Source organism: Carcharodon carcharias, chromosome 4, assembly GCF_017639515.1.
Source record: "Carcharodon carcharias isolate sCarCar2 chromosome 4, sCarCar2.pri, whole genome shotgun sequence".
Classification (NCBI taxonomy): domain Eukaryota; kingdom Metazoa; phylum Chordata; class Chondrichthyes; order Lamniformes; family Lamnidae; genus Carcharodon; species Carcharodon carcharias.
In genome coordinates this window covers 171,555,934-171,575,827 of record NC_054470.1, presented here as the reverse complement: position 1 = coordinate 171,575,827, position 19,894 = coordinate 171,555,934, and the positions used below count along the sequence as shown (strand labels likewise).

The following is a 19,894-nucleotide window of genomic DNA, read 5'->3' as shown; positions in this document are numbered from 1 at the left end:
CTGGATACACTGATCTCCAATACTGGATTCTTCTAGCAATCATCAGCCCTGTGACAGTTACTTTAGACCCTAATTAAACCTAATACTGTTTTCATATGGTAGCCCCTCAGCCAGTGACAAATACCCATTGATTGGCAGTGTCCTACGCAAATGCTAACTGCCTAGCAAGTGCCCTACTCCTGGCAAATGCTCTCTCAACAAGTACCTTGCTCCTAATTCTCTCTTCTGACAAATGCCCCCACAAGTGTCCTGTGACAAATGCTAACCCTTGGCAAGTACAAAGACCTCTGTGATGCACTCCTATTTTTATGCCCTTTTAGCATGTAGCATTGCAACATTTAGCCCAAGTACCTGAATCAACACAACTAACGACTTCTGATTATTTGCAACTCTTGACCAACAGGAAAGGTGCTCCTAGAGCCCCCCCACAATAATCTAATTTCTATCTCCAATTGGAGGTCCTTTGAAATTTCTCGGCCCAAGGCCATTCTTCTAGCCGATCAGCTTTGCAGCCTTGATGTCCCTTCTAACTGCTAAAATATAACTTGTATCTTTGACTGGAGGCCCTGGAACATCTAGTCCTCAGGCCAAAACAAAAACAGAATTACCTGGAAAAACTCAGCAGTTCTGGCAGCATCCGTGGAGAAGAAAAGAGTTGACGTTTCAAGTCCTCGTGACCCTTCAACAGTTTCCAGCATCCGCAGTTTTTTGTTTTTATGTTTTTAGTCCTCAGGCCACCTTCCTGGTCAATCAGCACTGTAGCTTTGACTTTCCTTTACTGCTAAGCTAGACTCGCTGGAGCCTAAATGTGCAAATGTGTCCAAGTTATAACTTCAGTTCACTCCCAAAGGACCCTGGTGTTCTTTCTTAAAGTTACAGGACAGTATTTGGCACTTAGAAAAATGCCAACTTTAAAATTTCTTTAACAACATACCCCAAAATTCATGCATCATTCCAATAATACATACAAGTTAATACTTTTTATCATTGAGCTTATGTACAGTACAATTTGATAATTTAAGTCTTACCAATTATACAAATGTGCCAACGAGGTGAAGTCTAACACTTCAATCACATTGAAATTGTAGTGGCTATTCTTAAGTAAGCAAGATTTTTTGAATCACTATCCGTGCTGAATTAGCTGGTCTCAATTTAAGCAGTAGTTGAATCACATGGGGTCGGGGTGTTGCAGGAAATAACAGGAGATTCCCCAGTCCTGTTGATTAGTGACTCTTGCTGGAGAGTGAGTACCTTGCAGATGGTGATTGAGGGTGGGTTACTAGCTGCAACCTGTAGTCTGTCACTGTCAAGGCCATTTCCAGATTGGTGCTGGAGAGCAGCCGGTATCAACTGAGCAGCGCCTCATCATAGGTCATGTTCGTCAGTGCATAAAAGGAAAGACATTGGGAGAAACAACAGCCAGAGACTTGTGACATCAGCTGTACTTGACACATGTTAATCCTCAAATGGACTAATCTCTTTTTAAACACTGTTGGTATGCACTACTTGACATACTTGATAGCAAGTCTTCTCTTCTGTCATATCATGCCTGTTTTCCGTATGTTAAGTCTGCAGCTCAATAGTGATTCCAATCCCTGAGGCGTGGCTAATCAAAGCTCAATGTGAGATGTTTGCCCATTTTTTCTTCTGATCTTATTTAGAGCTTAAGAGCTTTTTCTATGTGTTTAATCTTTTCCATTTTCAGTGGACACTTAATATATTGAAGGTCTTAGTTTTAATTCCTATGAAAGAGAAATTCTATTTAAAATTGATATCATAAAGGACTACATTTAAAAATGAGAAGAAATGAAACAGCCTCTACTTTAGTAGCTGTTGAAAATATTAGTCATGTCTTTGATGTGTAAAAATAGAATTCTCTATTATAGAATCATAGAATAGTACAGCGCAGAGGCTATCGAATCTGTACCAAATCATTTGAAGAGCCTGAAAAGCTAAACCCTGTTAGCACCACCCCCCACACTCTTTCCCCATATCCCTACAATTTTTCCTCCTCCAAGTATTTATCCGATTCTCCTTTGAAAGCCAGTATTGAATCTGTATCCACCAATGTATCTAGCAGTGCATTCCAAATCCTAGCCAATTGTGTAAATTAGTTGTTCCCCCTGTTTCTTTTGCCAGTCTCCTTTTGTGATACGGTTATTGACTCTTTTGCTCTATTTAAACCTTCATGACTTTAAACAGCTATGCCTCCTCATGGTCTTCTCTGCTCCAAGGAGAATAACCCCAACTCCGGCAGTCTCTTCCTCTGTCCATGTAACTAATCTCTCATCCCCAGAACCATTCTCGTAAATCCCCTCTGTACCCTTGCCAAAGTATTCATATCCTTACCAAAGTGTGGGGCCCAGAATTGGAAACAATACTTCAGATGGGCATGGACGAGTGTTTTGTATAGATTTATAATAATATCATAGCTTTTGTAATCTTTGCCTCTATTTATAAAATCCAGCAAGTTATGATTCATATCTTATAATTCACATCAATCAGTGCTGGTCCATCTCCAGAGATCCAGTCAAAATGTGGAACTTGGCCTGTGGATATATTTTGAAAAATCTTAACCCTCAGTGCTTCCATACATGTCAGTTATATTCATGTCCCTTAAAATATTAGACAGTGGACAAAGCCTGTGCTACCTATTCATATCTTCCAGTGCATATTAGGTGGTGAACGTTGCTCTAAATGAATGTATTCCCTTTAACAAAATAAAAACTAAGCTAACTGTTGAAAAATGTAACCGTAATCTGAATTTGAAATCATTTCTAGACTAACAGGCCATGTGAAAAAAATGTTTTAATCTTTTATGGGCGACCTGTAAAGGAGCTTCCTCTCGTCCCAAACTTCTACAACTGATTGTACCTGGAAAGGACCTGTTACTTTGCTTCTGCATTCATGTCTGATCCCGCTGTTTTGTGCCTCTGCCTCTCAGTATGATTTTGTGGAGCTACTCGATGGCAGCAGGTTGATCGCCAGAGAAAAGCGCAGTCTGGCTGATTCTGAGCACGGAAGACGGCACATCAGGGCGGTGAGCCTCCAAGAGGCCGGCTTCGTCCAGTATCTTGACTCAGGAGTCTGGCACCTGGCTTTTTACAATGATGGGAAAACTGCCGAGCATGTGTCCTTTAACACCATCGTCATAGGTAGGCACTGATACCAGTATGCGTGGATTGGTTGGAAAAAGCATCGTCTCCAGCAGTGACTGACCAACACATGCTTTCACCTTTAAGCTATGAATGATTTTCGATACTGTTTAGAATTTTCTGATAAATTTAACCACAATCAGTTTCTGTGTATTGAACATTCAGAGAACGATTGAGCATTTGATATACTTCATAAACTTCATGATGATTATAGTTCTGTCTTCTCACAGTTATTGGGGGGTTCCAATTCAGTGCCCAATAAGACTTGTCAATGGCAGCAATCAGTGTAATGCTCAGTCGCACTCATTGAGACCAGACCAGTTCATTCTTGAAGCGGGTATTGCAACTTCCTTTCATTTTCAACATGCCCTGTATGCAGAAAGATATCAGCTGGCCATTCATCCCAGTGCTTTTTGCGCAGCCTTACTGTGCACAAAATGTCTGCGATCTTTTACCCACATTACAACCATGACCACATTTTAGGGTAATCCATTGTATGGGATCTTTCTGAGAGGGCACGATCTGGTATATAGTAAACACAAGTTTATTTCTTCCCATGATTGAGATTGCCTTTTCCAACACTATTGTAAAAAAACGATAGGGAGCATCAAGGTAAAGTCCTGTAGTGACTCTCCTTCCTGTGAGGAGACCTGGTTTCCATTCCAAACATCGTTCCAAGTGCACAGCTGAGACTGGGGACATACTGTACTTGCGGACAATGCACCAGACATACTGCTGCATCTGCTTGATCTCCATTTAAAATAGAAGTATTTAAGTTTAATCCCTTTTTACTTTCGATTTAGAGAGAAATCCCCTGTGCTTTCAATATCCAGCCAATGGTGCCTCTTTCTAAATTGACTGGTTTGTAAGATGGGATAGTTAGCCGTATCCTCCCTGTAGCCGCATGTCACAAGAAACAGACAGGGGGCTGACGTGCGACCTGGTTAACTTATTCAGAGTCAAAATCCCACACTTGGATTAGCGCGATGGACGGTAGGAGGGATAATATCCTACTTTGAACAAAATTAAAAGCATTTTGTTAAAAGTACCAAAGCAATCATAATAATGAAGACGCTGATCCCATAAATGTTAACCAAGCTACAAAATGTCGTTAAGTAAAGTATAAAACAAATTACTTCAGCGTACATTTAAAAAGGACTCAGAGACTTAGGTTAGAGCCCACGATCAGCTTCATAGAATCACAGAATTGTTACAGCACAGAAGAAGGCCATTCGGCCCATTGTGTCTGCACCAGTTCTCCGAATGAGCATTTCACCTCGTGCCATTCTCATGCCTTCTCCCTGCCAATTATATCTTTTCAAATGACCATCCAATTCTCTTTTGAATGCCTCGATTGAATCTGCCTCCACCATACTCTCAGGCAGTGCATTCCAGACTTTAACCACTTGCCGCCTAAAAAAGGTTTTCCTCACTCCACTTTTGCTTCTTTTGCCAATTACTTTAAATCTGTGCACTCTCATTCTCGATCCTTTCACGAGTGGGAACACTTTCTCATGATTTACCCTGTCCAGACCCCTCATGATTTTGAACTGATTGCACACAGTAAGTAATTAAGTTGAATTTTCATGGAATTCATCTGAATGTCCACTGTAACTGTGAGGGATGATTGGGAGAATCCTGGCAGAAATTCCAACTCTAGTATCTTATGTGCTGTAATGAACAAGCATACTACTGTGTTGTCACAGTCTAATAATGCCTGAAAATAAATTACTCCGTTCTCCATTAGCTTCTTTCCTGATTACCTGCCAGAATCATAGCAAGACAAAGCCTGTCATCTCATAGGACAACACACTAACAGCCTAGTCCTGTCTGAAATGAATCAGTTGCAAAACCAATTAAAACTGTCTTTTGGATGAAATATTAAACTGAGACTCCATCTGCCCTTTCAGTTTTTTTTATTCATTCAAAGGATGTGGGTGTCGCAGGCTAGGCCAGCATTTATTGCCCATCCCTAATTGCCCTTGAGAAGGTGATGGTGAGCTGCCTTCTTGAGTCACTGTGGTGTGCGTACACTCACAGTGCTGTTAGGGAGATTGTTCCAAGATTTTGACCCAGCGACAGTGAAGGAGTGGCGATATATTTCCAAGTCAGGATGGTGAGTGGCTTAGAGGGCAACTTGCAGGTGGTGGTGTTCCCATGTGTCTGTTGCCCTTGTCCTTCTAGATGGTAGCAGTTGTGGTTTTGGAAGGTGCTGTCTAAGGAGCCTCGGTGAATTCCTGCAGTGCATCTTGTAGATGGTACACACTGCTACTGTGCATCGGTGGTGGAGGGAGTGAATGCCTGTGCATGAAAAGATCTCATGGCACTAATCTTAGAAGAGCAGGGGCAGTTTTCCCCTATATCCTGGTCAACATTTATCCAATGTCACTCAAACACATCATCTGCTAATTATCTCATTACTATTTGTGGGAGCTTGCTTTGCGTAAATTGGCTGCATTTCCTACATTACAACATTACCCTTCTCAATGACTCTAAAGCACTTTGGGATTCCCCGAGGTTGTAAAGGGTGCTATGTAAATGTAAATTATTTCTGCCTTTAAAGATTAAATTCTGTTTCTGATATTTGTATTGTGCCTCTCTACAAAATTAGGCCCACAATTCCATTGCACTAAATATGTAACACCAAATATTGGTGACTTCTCATGATCTGCCAATTTCCATTATCTCTGAAAGCTATCGTTTTCATAATGAAGTTTCTATCAAAGTAACGTTTGCTTGACCTAACAATGTATTTTCTCAAGGTGAGAATCCAGTGTAATTGTAAAGATTGTATTGCTTACAGAGTCTGTCGTGGAGTGTCCACGAAATTGTCATGGAAATGGAGAATGTGTTTCTGGAGCTTGTCACTGTTTTCCTGGATTTTTTGGACCTGATTGTGCCAGAGGTATGTAAAAAGGCCTGCTTAGAATTCCAAATAATTTGATTATTATCAACAGGGACAGGAGATTGTGTGCACACAGGAAATGGAGCAATTTTGGGAATGGTGCAAGATAACCTGTAATGTTGCCCCTAGTTATGACTGCATCCTACGTGGCAACAGACTCTGAGCGCCGGATTTTTGTGGAGTCTGAACCACTCTGGAACCATTTAAAAATGGCAAGTGGGACCCGATTCTGGGCCCCCCGTACCCACTCCTGGCACCAGCATTTTTCGCCAACGCGGAGTAAGGATATGGATAGGGAGACTGCACCCTGCACCCCCAATCTGGCCAGCTCCATTCCGGGAGTAGGCCCCAGCACTCGGAATTTTCATGGACTCGGGCCAGCTTCTCCATGAAAGATGGTTCATGGCCCCTCAGAGGACTCACGAACAATACTCTGGATTCAGGAACCTTTTGAAAGGTAAATTCAAAAGGTCTTATCCATGCCTCCAGCAATTTCCCATGGCCCATCATACCCCTCAATGCCCCTTCCTAACTCATTCCCCCATTATGCACTAGACACATAACCAATGAACCATATAACAACAATGGCAAGTGTCGATCTGCTGAATAAAAAAACACCCAATCTGAAAAGTTCTTTGAAAAAAATCTGCTGTTCCTACTATAAAGGTGTCAATCAGACAGGCCACTAAAGCTTCAATAACAGAGTTTTCAAACATTTCACACCTCTTTCTTCTCCAAATAAACATTGCGACATTGACCAGGTTTTCACTTGCCCTCATTATGCATGCTTGGCCGAGAGTCCAGACCAATAAAAACATCAGCCCAGCAGGGATCTATTTTGACTTTGAATTGTTGACTTTGCTTGATTGACACTTTTAAGTGGTTATCATAAATGTTTCAGTGATCTCTTCTGTCGATTCCTCAGCATTTATTTGGACAAGATTAAGGGTGTGAAGTGTTTGGAGCTTTTGTTATTGATACTTTAATAGTTTGCCTAATTGACACTTATAGGGTTGAAGGAAAGTCAACGTTTATTTAAAGAACATTTCTGAATGGGTGCATTTTTTTCAGCAGTTCCACACTTGACGTTGTTATTATTTGGCTCATTGGTTATGTACATAGTGGATACTGGATGAATGGGCATGTAAGGGGCATCAGTAGGCATTAATTTGACATGAAGAGTATGAGGGGCCATATGGAGTGGCTGGATGTTGTGAAGCGTTCTGAGGAGTGAGGGTTAGAAGACCTAATTGCTTTTATTACAACTGAGACAAAGTCCCAAAGAACCAAGGCAGGCCTTCTAACCATCTGCCTCAGCACCCTTCCACCTCCATGACCACCTATGATCTGCTTCCAAGGTAGGTGGGCCTGACTCTACCCCTCACCCACCCCCAGAGCAAAAATTGTGTGTGACTGGGTGCTTTAAACCAAGACGTGTCTACCAAAATTTCCCAACTTGAGCTACGCGCCTCAATAGCAAAAATCCGACCTAGAGTCTGCAATAATAACCTTTATTTTTCCATGCTTATGGATGGTAAAGATCTTATTTTTTGAAGCCCAAACAAATTGAATATCATTGAGAATTACTGTAACTGCTACGGTCATTTAATTAAAAGATCATTTGATGTCTGTTTATTTGCACGTAATTCCTTTGTTATTTCCAACCTGGTGGTAACTTAATCTCGTTTCTCTTATACAGCAACATGTCCAATATTATGTAGTGGCAATGGCCAATATTCCAAGGGGCGTTGCCTTTGTTACAGTGGCTGGAAGGGAACGGAGTGTGATGTGCCCTCAACCCAGTGCATCGACCCTCTGTGTGGAGCACATGGCGTCTGCATCATGGGATCCTGTGTTTGCAACTCGGGTTACAAAGGAGAAATGTGTGAGCAAGGTACAGCAAAATTGAAGTGCGGTAAAGTCACAGGAATTGTCTTGTTGGAAATGAATTTAAAGTGCAGTGTGGCATGACGCACTGAGATTTTAAGGTAGAACTTCTGATCAGCAAAGTTCATAAAGATCTGACTCCTTAATATGCTTATATAATTTTCCTGGACATGCGTTTTGTATGCAACTGTAAACTTATTTAGCTTGAATACTTCCCTGTCAGTAATACACACTGAGGTATTCATAGTGCATTGTTGTTGGATATGGACTTCTCTGATTTGGAAGTTCTACCCTACTCTATTGAAATAAGTTATAAGGTCAACAGAGGCAAACTGACCCCTCTCTTTGCCCCACTCCTGAGTTGGTTATAACAGAGTTTGAATTTAAAAGGGAGGTGATATTGCCAATTGAATATATTTGTGTGTACAGCTCATATATCTGTGTACAGCTCAGTGCAAGAAATAAGCCAGACAGTTTCCTTAAGTTAACAAGTTGGTTTTAATTGCTAAAACTTATTCAGGTAAAGATGCAGAAATGATTAACGAAAGATTTAAAGTGTACCAAGATGTCCAAATACCTACTATTACAAAAACAACATACAGGCAATCCCCCTATGTCCATCACACACAAGCATGCAAAAAAATAAATAAAACTGCAGAATATCAGGTCCTAAAACCATGGCCAACTAACAAGTAAAGTCAGAAAAAAAAAATCACTGATTGTCCAGAGGCTTGTTTACAGCTGAAGGGTCCCTTTCCACAATGGAGTAGTTGGTCTGCAATTGTGGCTGGTTAATTCGGAATTCTCCTTTAAGAACTCTCAGTTTGCAGCAATGAGGTCTTCTGGCGCGTTTTTCAACTCACAAGCAGCTCAGCTGATGAGAGAGTTTTCAGAAGAACGAGAGATAGGGTAAAGCTGTTGCCCCTGTGGCAGTCTCTGTCTGAGTATTCTAAATCCAGTATCATTTTTACATCCAAGAGCTGAATCATGTAACCATAGAAAACTTACGACTCAGAAAGAGGCCATTCAGTTCATCATGCCTGTGCTGGCCAGAAAAAGATTTTTAAAAAATTAGCTCAAAAAAACTGTCTCAGAGCTCCATAGACTATGTGTCTCCATAAAAGCTGCTTGTATCCTTTGCAAATGCGACATAATAGATGCGGTAAGCCAGTGTCCTTTGCTTAGGAAAAGTGTTCTTTTAAAAAAATGTTCAATACCTATGTATGTCCAGCCAATGACATTATAAAGTAGCATATGTCCAGCCAATGATAGTATAAATTAATATATTCTACATAACACATCGCCATAACAGTGTGCTAGATTCTAACCAATAATGTTCTTGTGTGACTCACCCCAAAATAATATACATTTGTGTCCATCTGCTATAGAAGGCTCATAGGTATTGTCACTCAAGTACTTGCTTCATCATGAGAAGATGTTGAGTCTTGGCACCAGGAAGTTGCTTTTCACAAAGGGAAACTGCGTAAATCAATCTCCTAAAAAAAAATCTGACTTAAGTTTACCAATAATTGTCTGTGATTCTGAGAGTAAAGTGAAAGTCCATTGACATGTAAGCCTTATTATTTTCAGTTGTCAGAAGCTGTTATTTGTCTCCATGATAGAAGCAGCCATTTTATAATTAGTTCAGGATTTTTGTCAGTGACAACAGGGTTGAGTTTAAGTTAAAAAAAAAAGTTTGTTTATTTATTTCTCCACAAAGGCAATGTTGTTTCACAAGAGCATTTATTGTCCCTTCCTCTCCTTACAACATGGAACAAATCGCAGGCTAATTTTATGAAATTTTCCCTGAAAGAAGTCTATAGTGCAACACATCAATAGAGGAGCTATTATGCTATTGATTGTGTGCTATAGGATACCAAATAGTGGGAAGAAGATAGAGGAGAAAATTTGCAGGCAATTTACGGAAAGGTGCAAGAACTGGTGTTACTGGGAAGTTTAGTTATCCTACTACAGGCTGTGATAGCACCAAGCAGAGAGAGGGAGAAATCCCTGAAATGTGTACAAGAGAACTTTCTCCTTTGGTGTGTTTCCAGTCCGACAAGAAGGGAAGCAGTGCTGGATCTGTTTCTGTGGAATGAAGTGGGGCAAGTGGCAGTGGGGGAGCATTTGTGAAACACTGATCATAATACCATTTTAGAATGGTTTTGGAAAAAGGACAAGGACACTCAAGAGTAAAAATACATAGCTACAGGAGGGTTACCTTCAGTGAGCTGGAAAGGGACCTGGCCCAGGCCAATTGGAATCCAAAATTGGTTGGCAAAACAGTAACTGAATAATGTGAGATCTTCGGGGAGGAAATGGCTTGGGTACTGTACCTTTGAATGCTTTATTACGTTAAAGGTACTATATAAATATAAATTATAGGTGTTATTCAGACTTTGCATATCCCCTTGCAGGGGAAAAGTAGGGCATCCAAAACTAGAATTCCCTGGATGACTAAAGATGCACAAATAAAAGAAGTATGACAGTTGTATGGTTCATTGAATATAGAAAGTACACAGGAGATGTAAAGAAGGGAATAAGATGGGCAAAGAGAGGGTATGAGAATAGATCAGCAGCTAACATAAAAGGGAACCTAAATATCTCTAACAAACATATAAATAGTAAAAGGATAGCCCAAGATTGGGTAGGGCCAATTTGGGGCTAAAATGATATCATCTAGTAGAGAGCGCCTCTGCTCCTGGTCAACTCAAAAGGACAGAGAGCAAAAAAAAGCTGTGAACAGAACAGCCAAGAGACTGCCACCATGTCAACTGTCATGGGTCCTAAGCTTTTCCTGCCTGTTTAGCTAATACATCATATTTAAATTGTTGCTTCTTAATAAACTACTTAATAACGAGTTACTTATAAGGCTGAGGGAGATGTTGGCATAGTGATGACATCACTGGAATAATAATCTGGAAGTCCAGGCTATTGGTCTGGGAACATGGGTTCAAATCCCACCCCGGCAGCTGGGAGAATTTAAATTCAATGAATAAACCTGGAATATAAAGCTAGTTTCAGTCATGGTGACCATTAAACTATCATCAGTTGTTGTAAAAATCCATCTGGTTCACAGATGTCCTTCCCCATTCTGGTTTACGTATGATTCCAGACCCATAGCAATGTGGTTAATTGTTACCTGAAATGGCCTAGCTAGCCACTCAGTTCAAGAGCAATTAGGGATGGCCTTGCCAGTGATGCCCACATCTCATGTAAGAATTTTTAAAATCTTTTTCGGCAATCTGTGGCTCCTGAGCCTTAAAGCTTACAGTGTGAAATGAATTTTGGGAGGGAGAATGTGTAGAGAGCAATACAAACTAAATGATACAATTGTAAAGGGGGTGCAGGAACAGAGTATAAGAACACAAAGCTTTGAAGGTAACAGGACAAGTTGAGAAGGCTATTAAAATACCAAATGGGATCCTTGGCTTTATAAATAGAGGCATTAAGTATAAAACCAAGGAACCTGTAGAAAATGCTGGGGCATTTCTGGGCACCACACTTTAGGAAGAATGTCAAAGCTTGGAGTGGATATAGAAGAGATTTACCAGAATGACACCAGGGATGAAGGGCTTCAGTTATGTGGAGAGTCTGAGACACTGGGATTGTTCTCCTGAGAGCAGAGAAGGCTGAGAGGAGGTAGCAGAGGGGTGTTCAAAATGATGACTGATTTTGATGGAGGGAATTAGGAGAAACCCTTTCCAATGACAGAAGGGTCAGTAACCAAAGGGCACAGATTTAAGGTGAATGGCAAAAGAGCCAGAGGCAACAAACATTCTTTTTACATAGTGAATTAGGATCCAGAGTGCACTGTCTGAAAGGGGATGGAAGCAGATACAATCATAACATTCAAAACAGAATTGTATGTGCATTTGAAGGTGAAAAGAAAAGTGCAGGGCTATTGGGAAAGAACAGGGGATTGGGATTAATCGGGTAGTACTATCAAAGAGCCAACACAGGCATGATGGGACAAATGGCCTCCCTTGTGCTGTATCATTCTATGAATCAATGATTTAATAATAATGACACACACATGGCAGATCTCCCTTTCCAATGTTAGAAATGAAATATTTAAGTTTTGCATCACGTGGATGGTAAGTGGATTCACTGATTACGCAATCCATATGTTATTTCCTAGACTAGTTTCCGAAGGGATTGGCGAGTAAGTTTCCATTGTATTTTTTTCCTTAATTTGTGCTGGGTTTTTCTCTGTTCTACCACTTGCAAGAGATTAAAGGCCACATCAGGGTTATAAATGTCTAAGTCATGATGCTCCGCTAAAATGAGTGTGGGACACGCTTGATGGAGCAGCTGGTCTTTTCCTGATTTTTGTTTGTTTGTCTACATGTCCTAACTTCAGTTTCTTTATGTTATTCTCCTGAATTGTGCATCTGCAACATTTAATATTCATTTCCATTGATTCATTCATCTAGACCTTATATATCTGTTCTTCTGCATGTTGTTGACTGTTTTTATGTGCACTCGAATGCGGTGATGGAGAAAGCCATCCTGAATAGGCCTTGAGACAACAAGGGAGATGACAAGGTGCCGCAATTTAAAATATTTCTCTCACAAACTCTGTGAATTGTCCTTATTGTAGACTGTCAATAATCTCCAACTGCTGGCAGCAATATTCTACTGTTGGTACACAAGCAGGGGAGAAACAGTTTTCAGGCTATTAGTTCTGCCCTCAATTAGTCCTGGTTTTTGGGAAATTAACCAGTTTAAACCTTGCAAACTCCTGCAAAGCACTTACCATATTTTCTTGTATGAATTTCCATTCTTTGGTGAAAACGTCACTCACTGATTTGGTTGTCCCGAAGACCAAGGAGGTGGTTGGATTCGAAGATTGCACAGCCTACCATCAAGTCTTTCCAGAAACTAATATTGTCTACATTACCTTGCCACATATCTTAACTTCTTGCAGCATGCTGCTGCCTCTTGGCTTCTGGACAGGACTGTGCACAAACATCTGAAACACTGTAAAATGATCAATGAAGAATGATGGTATTTCTCAGTCCTTCGTGCTTAAGTCCAGTTCAAACAAAGTCACTATTGGACATAAGGAGTCTAGAATCACAGCATTAGCATTCAGACTCTGGGTTCGTTCACAGTGGTGAATCCTGCAACTTGCCAGAGCAGTGTTGATCATCACTGTCTAATGGTGAAACTATGGGCTGGATTTTCCCACAGGTTTCAGAACTCAGACCTCAGGACCCAATGGGGGTCCCGTGCCCACACTTATCAGCATCGCTAATTGACTCCTCCAAGGACGGCAAGCAGCAGGCTCAATTAGAGGGCCAGCAGCTCTGGAACCTCGGTAGTCCCACAGGGAGAGGTGGGCACAGCTGAGGCAGGTCAGGGATCCCAAAGTCACCTTGAATGGAGGCACCCTTGCTGGACTGCACATCAGTGCAGAAATTAGCAAGATCAAGGCCAGTAGAAGTCCATCAGAATGGAAGGGATACCTCTTCTTGTGATTGGAATTGGCCGCAACTGCTGCCTCCCCAGCCCACTCCTCGGAAACTTCCCCGAAGGTGGGGATGCAACAGGGTGCTTTCCTGTTGTGGCTTCCCTCTATTATTCTGGCCCACCTGCCTCTAACTCTGTCTCTGAGGCCAGGAATATCCAGCCTTAAGATACGAGCTAGGACAAGTTAGTCACTGCAGCAATAAAGGATTTATCTCAGTTAGGCGTTAAGCATGTCAGTTAGCAATTGTGATATCTTTATGTATAACTGCTAAAGCTTTTCATACAAATTATTCTGATTTGAAATCTGTATCATTACATATTGGACTGATAAATGTGTATTGTTGTAGCATTAAGACATTATTTAAACTACAATGGGCACTTTCCCAGAAACTTGGCATTGACCCAATGTTTGCTAAATGTTCTGTTGGTCATTAGCTGGGATGCACTGGGCTGTTGTCCAGCTCTCCAGACTCTGTGAGCCACTCTGACTAACCCATTGCAGCTCCTGCCAATCCACTGCTCTATCTAAGGCAGTCTCCTTCGTTAATCTTTATTATTCACACTTTCCATGAGTCCATTAATTTAGCTCATGGCAGATGGCAGTGCCAAACACCTGCAGCTTCTTAGGAATGGTCTATGAAAGAGCTACCCATAATGACCACACCACTTTTTATGGATGTATAAGCAGCAAAGGGCTAATCGTTAATCGTGTTCCTCTGTGGGTATGGCTAGAAACAGAATGATCACATTGACTTTGATATCAAGGTTGGTTGGCAACCTTCATAATCACAGTTGTTGAATCTTTTGGATGCTGATGATCAATGAAATACGTATTGCTCTTAAGGAAGAATTCAAAAGATTGGACACTTTCTAATCGACAAGTGTGAATATTGTTTTGCCTGAGCTGAACTGAGTTCATCCGCTGAGTGACATATACTAAAGATGCTCACCTCTGTCAGGGATAATTTGTTTTCAGACTTTCATGTTAGCTGCACTGCTAAGACAACAGAATAACTCATCATGAAGATCCAAGACATAGCGGTGTGGTCTGCGAACTCCACTGTCTTTCACTTCATGCATTGCACTTTCTCTTTGACCTCTGGGATAAGCTTCAAATGAATCATTTTAACGAGAATGAGCTTTTTGGCAAAAGTTGTATAAGTTTTTAAGTAGAAGCTTAACGGCATGCTAGATAAGTCAATCAGGCCAGAGCTCATTGGAAGGCAAAGCCTTACAAATCCAATCTAATTACCTAGGTAGATACACCAGCAAATATCGCCGCAGCTGCTTGGTAGTTCATCTGGCTCCAACAAAGACTCGAGAGGGATTTTTTTTTTCAAGCCTGAATTGATGTAGTGCACATCATACACCTGAAGCCCAACACTTATCCACAATTAGGCCCCAGGCCTCATCTGGATAATTCTGACAAACTGTAGGTACCTGCCCATCTTCCTGGACCACTTTAGGTCAGCTGTGCTGTTGGTAGAGGCCCTCAGGGAGATCAGGTGTTGTAGGGGCCTGGGGGAGGGGTGTGTGGAGCAGATCAATGTGCGCTGATCATGACTCACAGTAGTTCCCGGGACCAGGAGGAGCAATATTGCTTCTCCTGGCCCTAATTTACGGTAAATTTTTAAAAAGTCCTACCTTGTTCCCTTCATTTCCTTGTTCCCTTCATCTAAATGTTCATCTACCAGATCCCCCGCAGGAAACAGCCATGGTCCTGATATAACTCCCTCCTGGCCAAAGAAAATCAAGTTCTCAAACCTGAAACATCAGCTGGCCATAAGTCTCTTCAACTGACAAGACCTGTTGTTGGAACTAAAAGGTCAAAATTGTCCGACTGCCTTAGACTCTCTAGCTTAGCTCTTGAGAGCAGTGCTTTATTAACACTTTCAGAGAAAGCAGACATATGCTTTCATCCTCGAATATAAAAGCTTCATCTTTTGCTGGCAGATTGTAATGATTCAGCTGTTCACTAGTTGTAACCCTTGCTTTCTCAAGGTCTGTCACTTAGTTTGTTAAATGGCCATATGGAAAATTATTACTGCCCAGAGGAGTGAAATCAGGGATTAAAATCTGCTGATTTCCAGATCTGTCAGAGTTTTCAGCTGTATAATTGTTGCTCTTATTTCCAAATGTGGAATGAGTTTCCTGAGGCCACCCAGGGCTAGATCATTGATTACTTTTTCGGGGCAAGAGGCTGGCAAAGCCCCGGACCTGGTGGATAAAATGCCTTTTTGTATATTGGCACTCTTCGTGCAGTCCTGAACCTCTAGCCAAGATTTCTGACAGAAATTGCTGCTGCTTCTGTCTCGAGAACCCATGGTGCCAAATGTTTAAAAGCTTTACCGCGCCCTCTGTTCTTCCTGTCTGGAGACGAAAAACCATTATGATCTACGTTTGCCTCATCAGCACCACAAACATTGCCCAGTCTAAGAGCAGCAGGTGATAAAATTCTTTGTGATATCCTACAACTGGCCATTAACCCCCAGGCAAGGCAAAGGCGAATTTTATGTTTACTGTCAGCACTTTTGGCCTGTATTGTTTTTTCTCAGTTCCCTACCTGGGAAGATGTTCAAATGCAGTGAATGCCATGCAACTACAAATCAGTATTTTCTTGATCTGTGCGGTGTGGTTGATGCACACATTGGTGCTTCTATGCAAACTGGCTTGAAAATGACTTTGTAGTTTTCAAACACATTCTTGTACCAATAAGGCATAAATCATTTGCATGTAGAGGATGACTAAATAAAGAACAGACAGATTCATTATATTTCTCATGCTTTGGACATAAATCATCTTCCACCTGAAAAGCTCCCTCCCACCTAGCACTTTGTGTCAAATTATTGTGCCTGTAATGACCATCATTATATTAAGTCAGTGCCTTCAACCTCTACTTCCATCAGAAAAACTGAGGAGGACCCTCACGGTGAGGCCTTATAATCAGTGCTAGCTGGATGAGATGATTGTGGCTCTTTGACTATTGCCTGTGGGAAGTCAGAAAGGTCGGAGGGAAAAAAAAAGCAAAATGCACCAGGTGCTGGAAACCTGAACTAAAAACTGAAAATGTCAGAAACACTCAGCAGGTCAAGGCAGCGTCTGTGGAGAGAGGGAGGAAGGATTAACACTTTCAGGCAGATAAACATCTTCAGAGGTCTACTCCCATGAGCAGCCATGTCACTTCCGGTTACTTACATGCGGATAATTCCTCCTCAAGGAATGAGGAGAACAATCTGTAAAGCAGATTATTTAATATCACTCACAGACCGGTGAGTTGGACTTTTCCAGCTTTACTTGACCCTGTAATGCAATGAATCCCACTAAGAAATGAGGCATGCCCCATTAGTTCAAATGGCGATCTTGTCTGGGCAGTAGAAAAACTGCAGCAGGCCTCAAGGGTTCTGTGTTTACAAGAAAACAGAGAAGGGATTGTTGGACAAGCATCCTAATCTTAGCTAACTAGACTCTTTTAGTGTTCGTTTTGCTAAAAGCTGAGAAGTAACTTTCCCGAGACTGATTGCTGAGTGGAAACCCTCAAACCTTCAAGATTAACAAAGGGTGAATGGTAACCAGAGATAGGCAGGAATGTGGGGTTGAGGTTACATTCAGATCAGCCATGACCTTATTGAATGGTGGAGCAGGCTCGAGGGGCTGAGTAGCTTACTCCTGCTCCTAATTCGTATGTTCATATGTAAGCCCATATCTCCAGAGTCATGTGTTTGGTGTCTTTTCATTCCAAAGCTCTGTATTCATTTGCTTGGTCCTGTCACTGGTATATATGAAATATTGGGATAATTATTGTAGAAACATTAATGGGTAGCTGAGCGATTACAATGCAGTAATGTAATGAGTTCAAATGTTGTCATCAACTGAACCTCAAGTGTATGTTTTAATTGTCGTGTCAACTCAGGAATACTGCCTTGTAATTACACGAGGTTACTTGTTATTTTCCTGTGCAGCATACTGTAAATTTTATGGAGTTGCAATCCTGATTCCTCTGAAGTCCATTCCTGTGCAGCCATGATCATCAGTAGAGCTGTAGACTGTTGCTAAACTGTCCTTGAGCATGTAACCAAAGCATGGTTAATGAGTGAAACATTATTGCTACTGAATTATAAATAACCTATAGTTAAATTACTGCGAAATTTTGTGACCAGTACCCAAGGTACAATAAGTAATGAGTTTAAATATCCCTTTTCCAATAATTTAAGGTAAATTTTCTCTCCTTCAAAATCTGGCTGCCCAAACTTTACTCTAAAGTTGCAAAAACAAATAATGGCTTCACTTTTGTGTAGAAATTTAAATATGTAAGATACTACAGTCCTAATTATGAGGCTGATTGATGTTTAAAATCATGCATCAGACAGTAAACGCCAGCCATTTTTATCTTTGCTGCTTGTCATTTTGATAAGTTCAAAGTAAACCATTGGGTGATCTCTGTGTACACATATCTCTGTATATCTCTTTGTAGCAGCGCTGTTAGTAACTAGAAGAAAACTGCAATTAATCTTGTAAATAAAAAGGAAATTCTGATTAAATGTTTGTTGAAATTGTAAGATAGGGCAGTGGGCTTCCTGATTACTAAAGATTTCAACCTAAGTTTCCAGCTGGACGTTTTTGGAAACTGTCGAAACTCCACAGCTCGCTGGAACTAAACATGCAAACTAAGGAACTAACAGCAGCTGCAATAAAGAGAAAGAGGCTACAAATGGTGGAAATCTGAATTGCTGGCAGTAGACAGCAGATCCATCAGCACCAGTAAAGAGAAAAGACAAGTTAACATTTTCAATGCAGATGTCGGGTTTATATCTAAAAGACAGGCACTTCCCTTTACAAACACAGACAGACCTCAGAATTTGTGGCTATTATTTTCAATAACTGAAGTGGTGCTTTATCCTTCTAGCCCTCAGTAGAATCGGTTTCTCCTTGCAAAATTCTATTATCCATGTTGAGGAAGATAACACTTTCCATAATATAGCATTTTGCAGTTGTGCTCGAAAGCAACACACCAATAGACTCCTAAACTTCTGCAGAAGGAAGTCATTCAGCCCATCGTGCCCGCACCGGTCAACAAAGATCTGACTACACTAATCCCATTTTCCAGCGCTTGGCTCATAGCCCTGGAGGCTATGGCAATGCAAGTGAATATCTAAATGATCTAGCCCAAAATCTTGCTATTTTAAAGTAACATGAAGCAGGGTAAAATGGAACTTTTGTTCTGCTCTGCTGGCCATGTCGAGAATGCCCCACCCAGAGCGAGATGTTATCAGTCACAGATATGGCATGACCAACTGACTGTAAGCTATTATTCATGAAAGCAACCAAAACAGCTTGGAGCCAAAATGTTGCTGTTGTAAGGGATAGAAAATGCATACTGTTTAAGCATGTATTGCGTGAACTCCAAGTCCTAGTCAGCATTTTTAATACAGCTGCTCGGCATCAACTGGCAAGGGTGAGTCGAGAGCGCCCACAGCTATGATACTGATGTGTCTCCATCTCAAATTCCCCTCTCTTCACATAAGGCAATTTATACATCTCTGGAGATATGCCACGGTAAGCCTAGGCTTGCAGTAATAAGTAAGGTGATGTGCAGGTTACGTTGCAGTTATTAGCTTAAAGCTATTTGCAAGTCAGTCATTGAGAGGGTGGAGACATCTGTGCGACCAGGTTGGGAATGGGGAGCGACAGGTAAGTGGAATAAATAGGCATTCACAAAGCAGTTCTCTGCATATTGAAATGGATACATTTTCAATTTGGTAATGAAAATTGAGCAGTTTCTCCAACATATTGCCAATCGCAATACGAGTTTTACACCTGGGCAGTAAATTGAAAATCTCCCCTACGAGAGGTGGTTTGTATAATGGTACTGTACAATTATTCAAGAGCAGGAGTTTTCTTCAAATAGTTGATAACTAGAAGTGAGGTTTGATCAAAGGTCATTTCCCAGAACTAAATGGGCACAGAATGGCAGTTGTCATGCAATCTGCTGTTATGCTATTGTGCTTATCTCTTTCAAAAGGTAGGGTTTCCAAATAATAGAAGAGGTTTGCCTAACTGCTCTGGAAGTGAAAACAGATACTGAAGGCAGTCTGCACTTGCTGAGTAATGTTCTTCACTTTGAGATGATAAAACAATGAGAAGACATTAGTGTTTTTCCACATCACAGAGTAAAGAATTGCCTCAGTCAAATATATTGATACTCTGCTATCATGGACTGTAGTCTTTCAGTCACTGAGAAGAACTGACAAGATAGCTGATGCTGGTAAATTATGATGACAATTGGTCACTTTTTTGTTCCTTTGCCGTAATTATGGTATTGAGGAGGAAGCTATGAAAGATCAGTTCATTTTTCAAGTGCAAAATCCAATTTCTCTACCTCAGAAATATTGATTTTATTGATCTTTGTTCTTACAGTAAGGCAATTAGTGCTGAAGAGATTAAATTTTCAGGTTGTTGACCCCACAAGTGTAAA

At 41.0% G+C, this 19,894-nt stretch overlaps 1 protein-coding gene across 4 annotated transcripts in view; it reads left to right on the top strand.

The window, feature by feature from the left end:
• Positions 1–19,894, top strand: part of tenm3 (teneurin transmembrane protein 3) — a 584,772-nt gene that overhangs the window by 397,493 nt on the left and 167,385 nt on the right. For all 4 annotated transcript variants that reach the window (XM_041186060.1, XM_041186059.1, XM_041186063.1 and 1 more), the window contains 3 exons: positions 2,945–3,155; positions 5,959–6,060; positions 7,760–7,954. In XM_041186060.1, the coding sequence (XP_041041994.1) occupies positions 2,945–3,155; positions 5,959–6,060; positions 7,760–7,954 (508 nt within the window). The remainder of the gene's footprint in view (positions 1–2,944; positions 3,156–5,958; positions 6,061–7,759; positions 7,955–19,894) is intronic.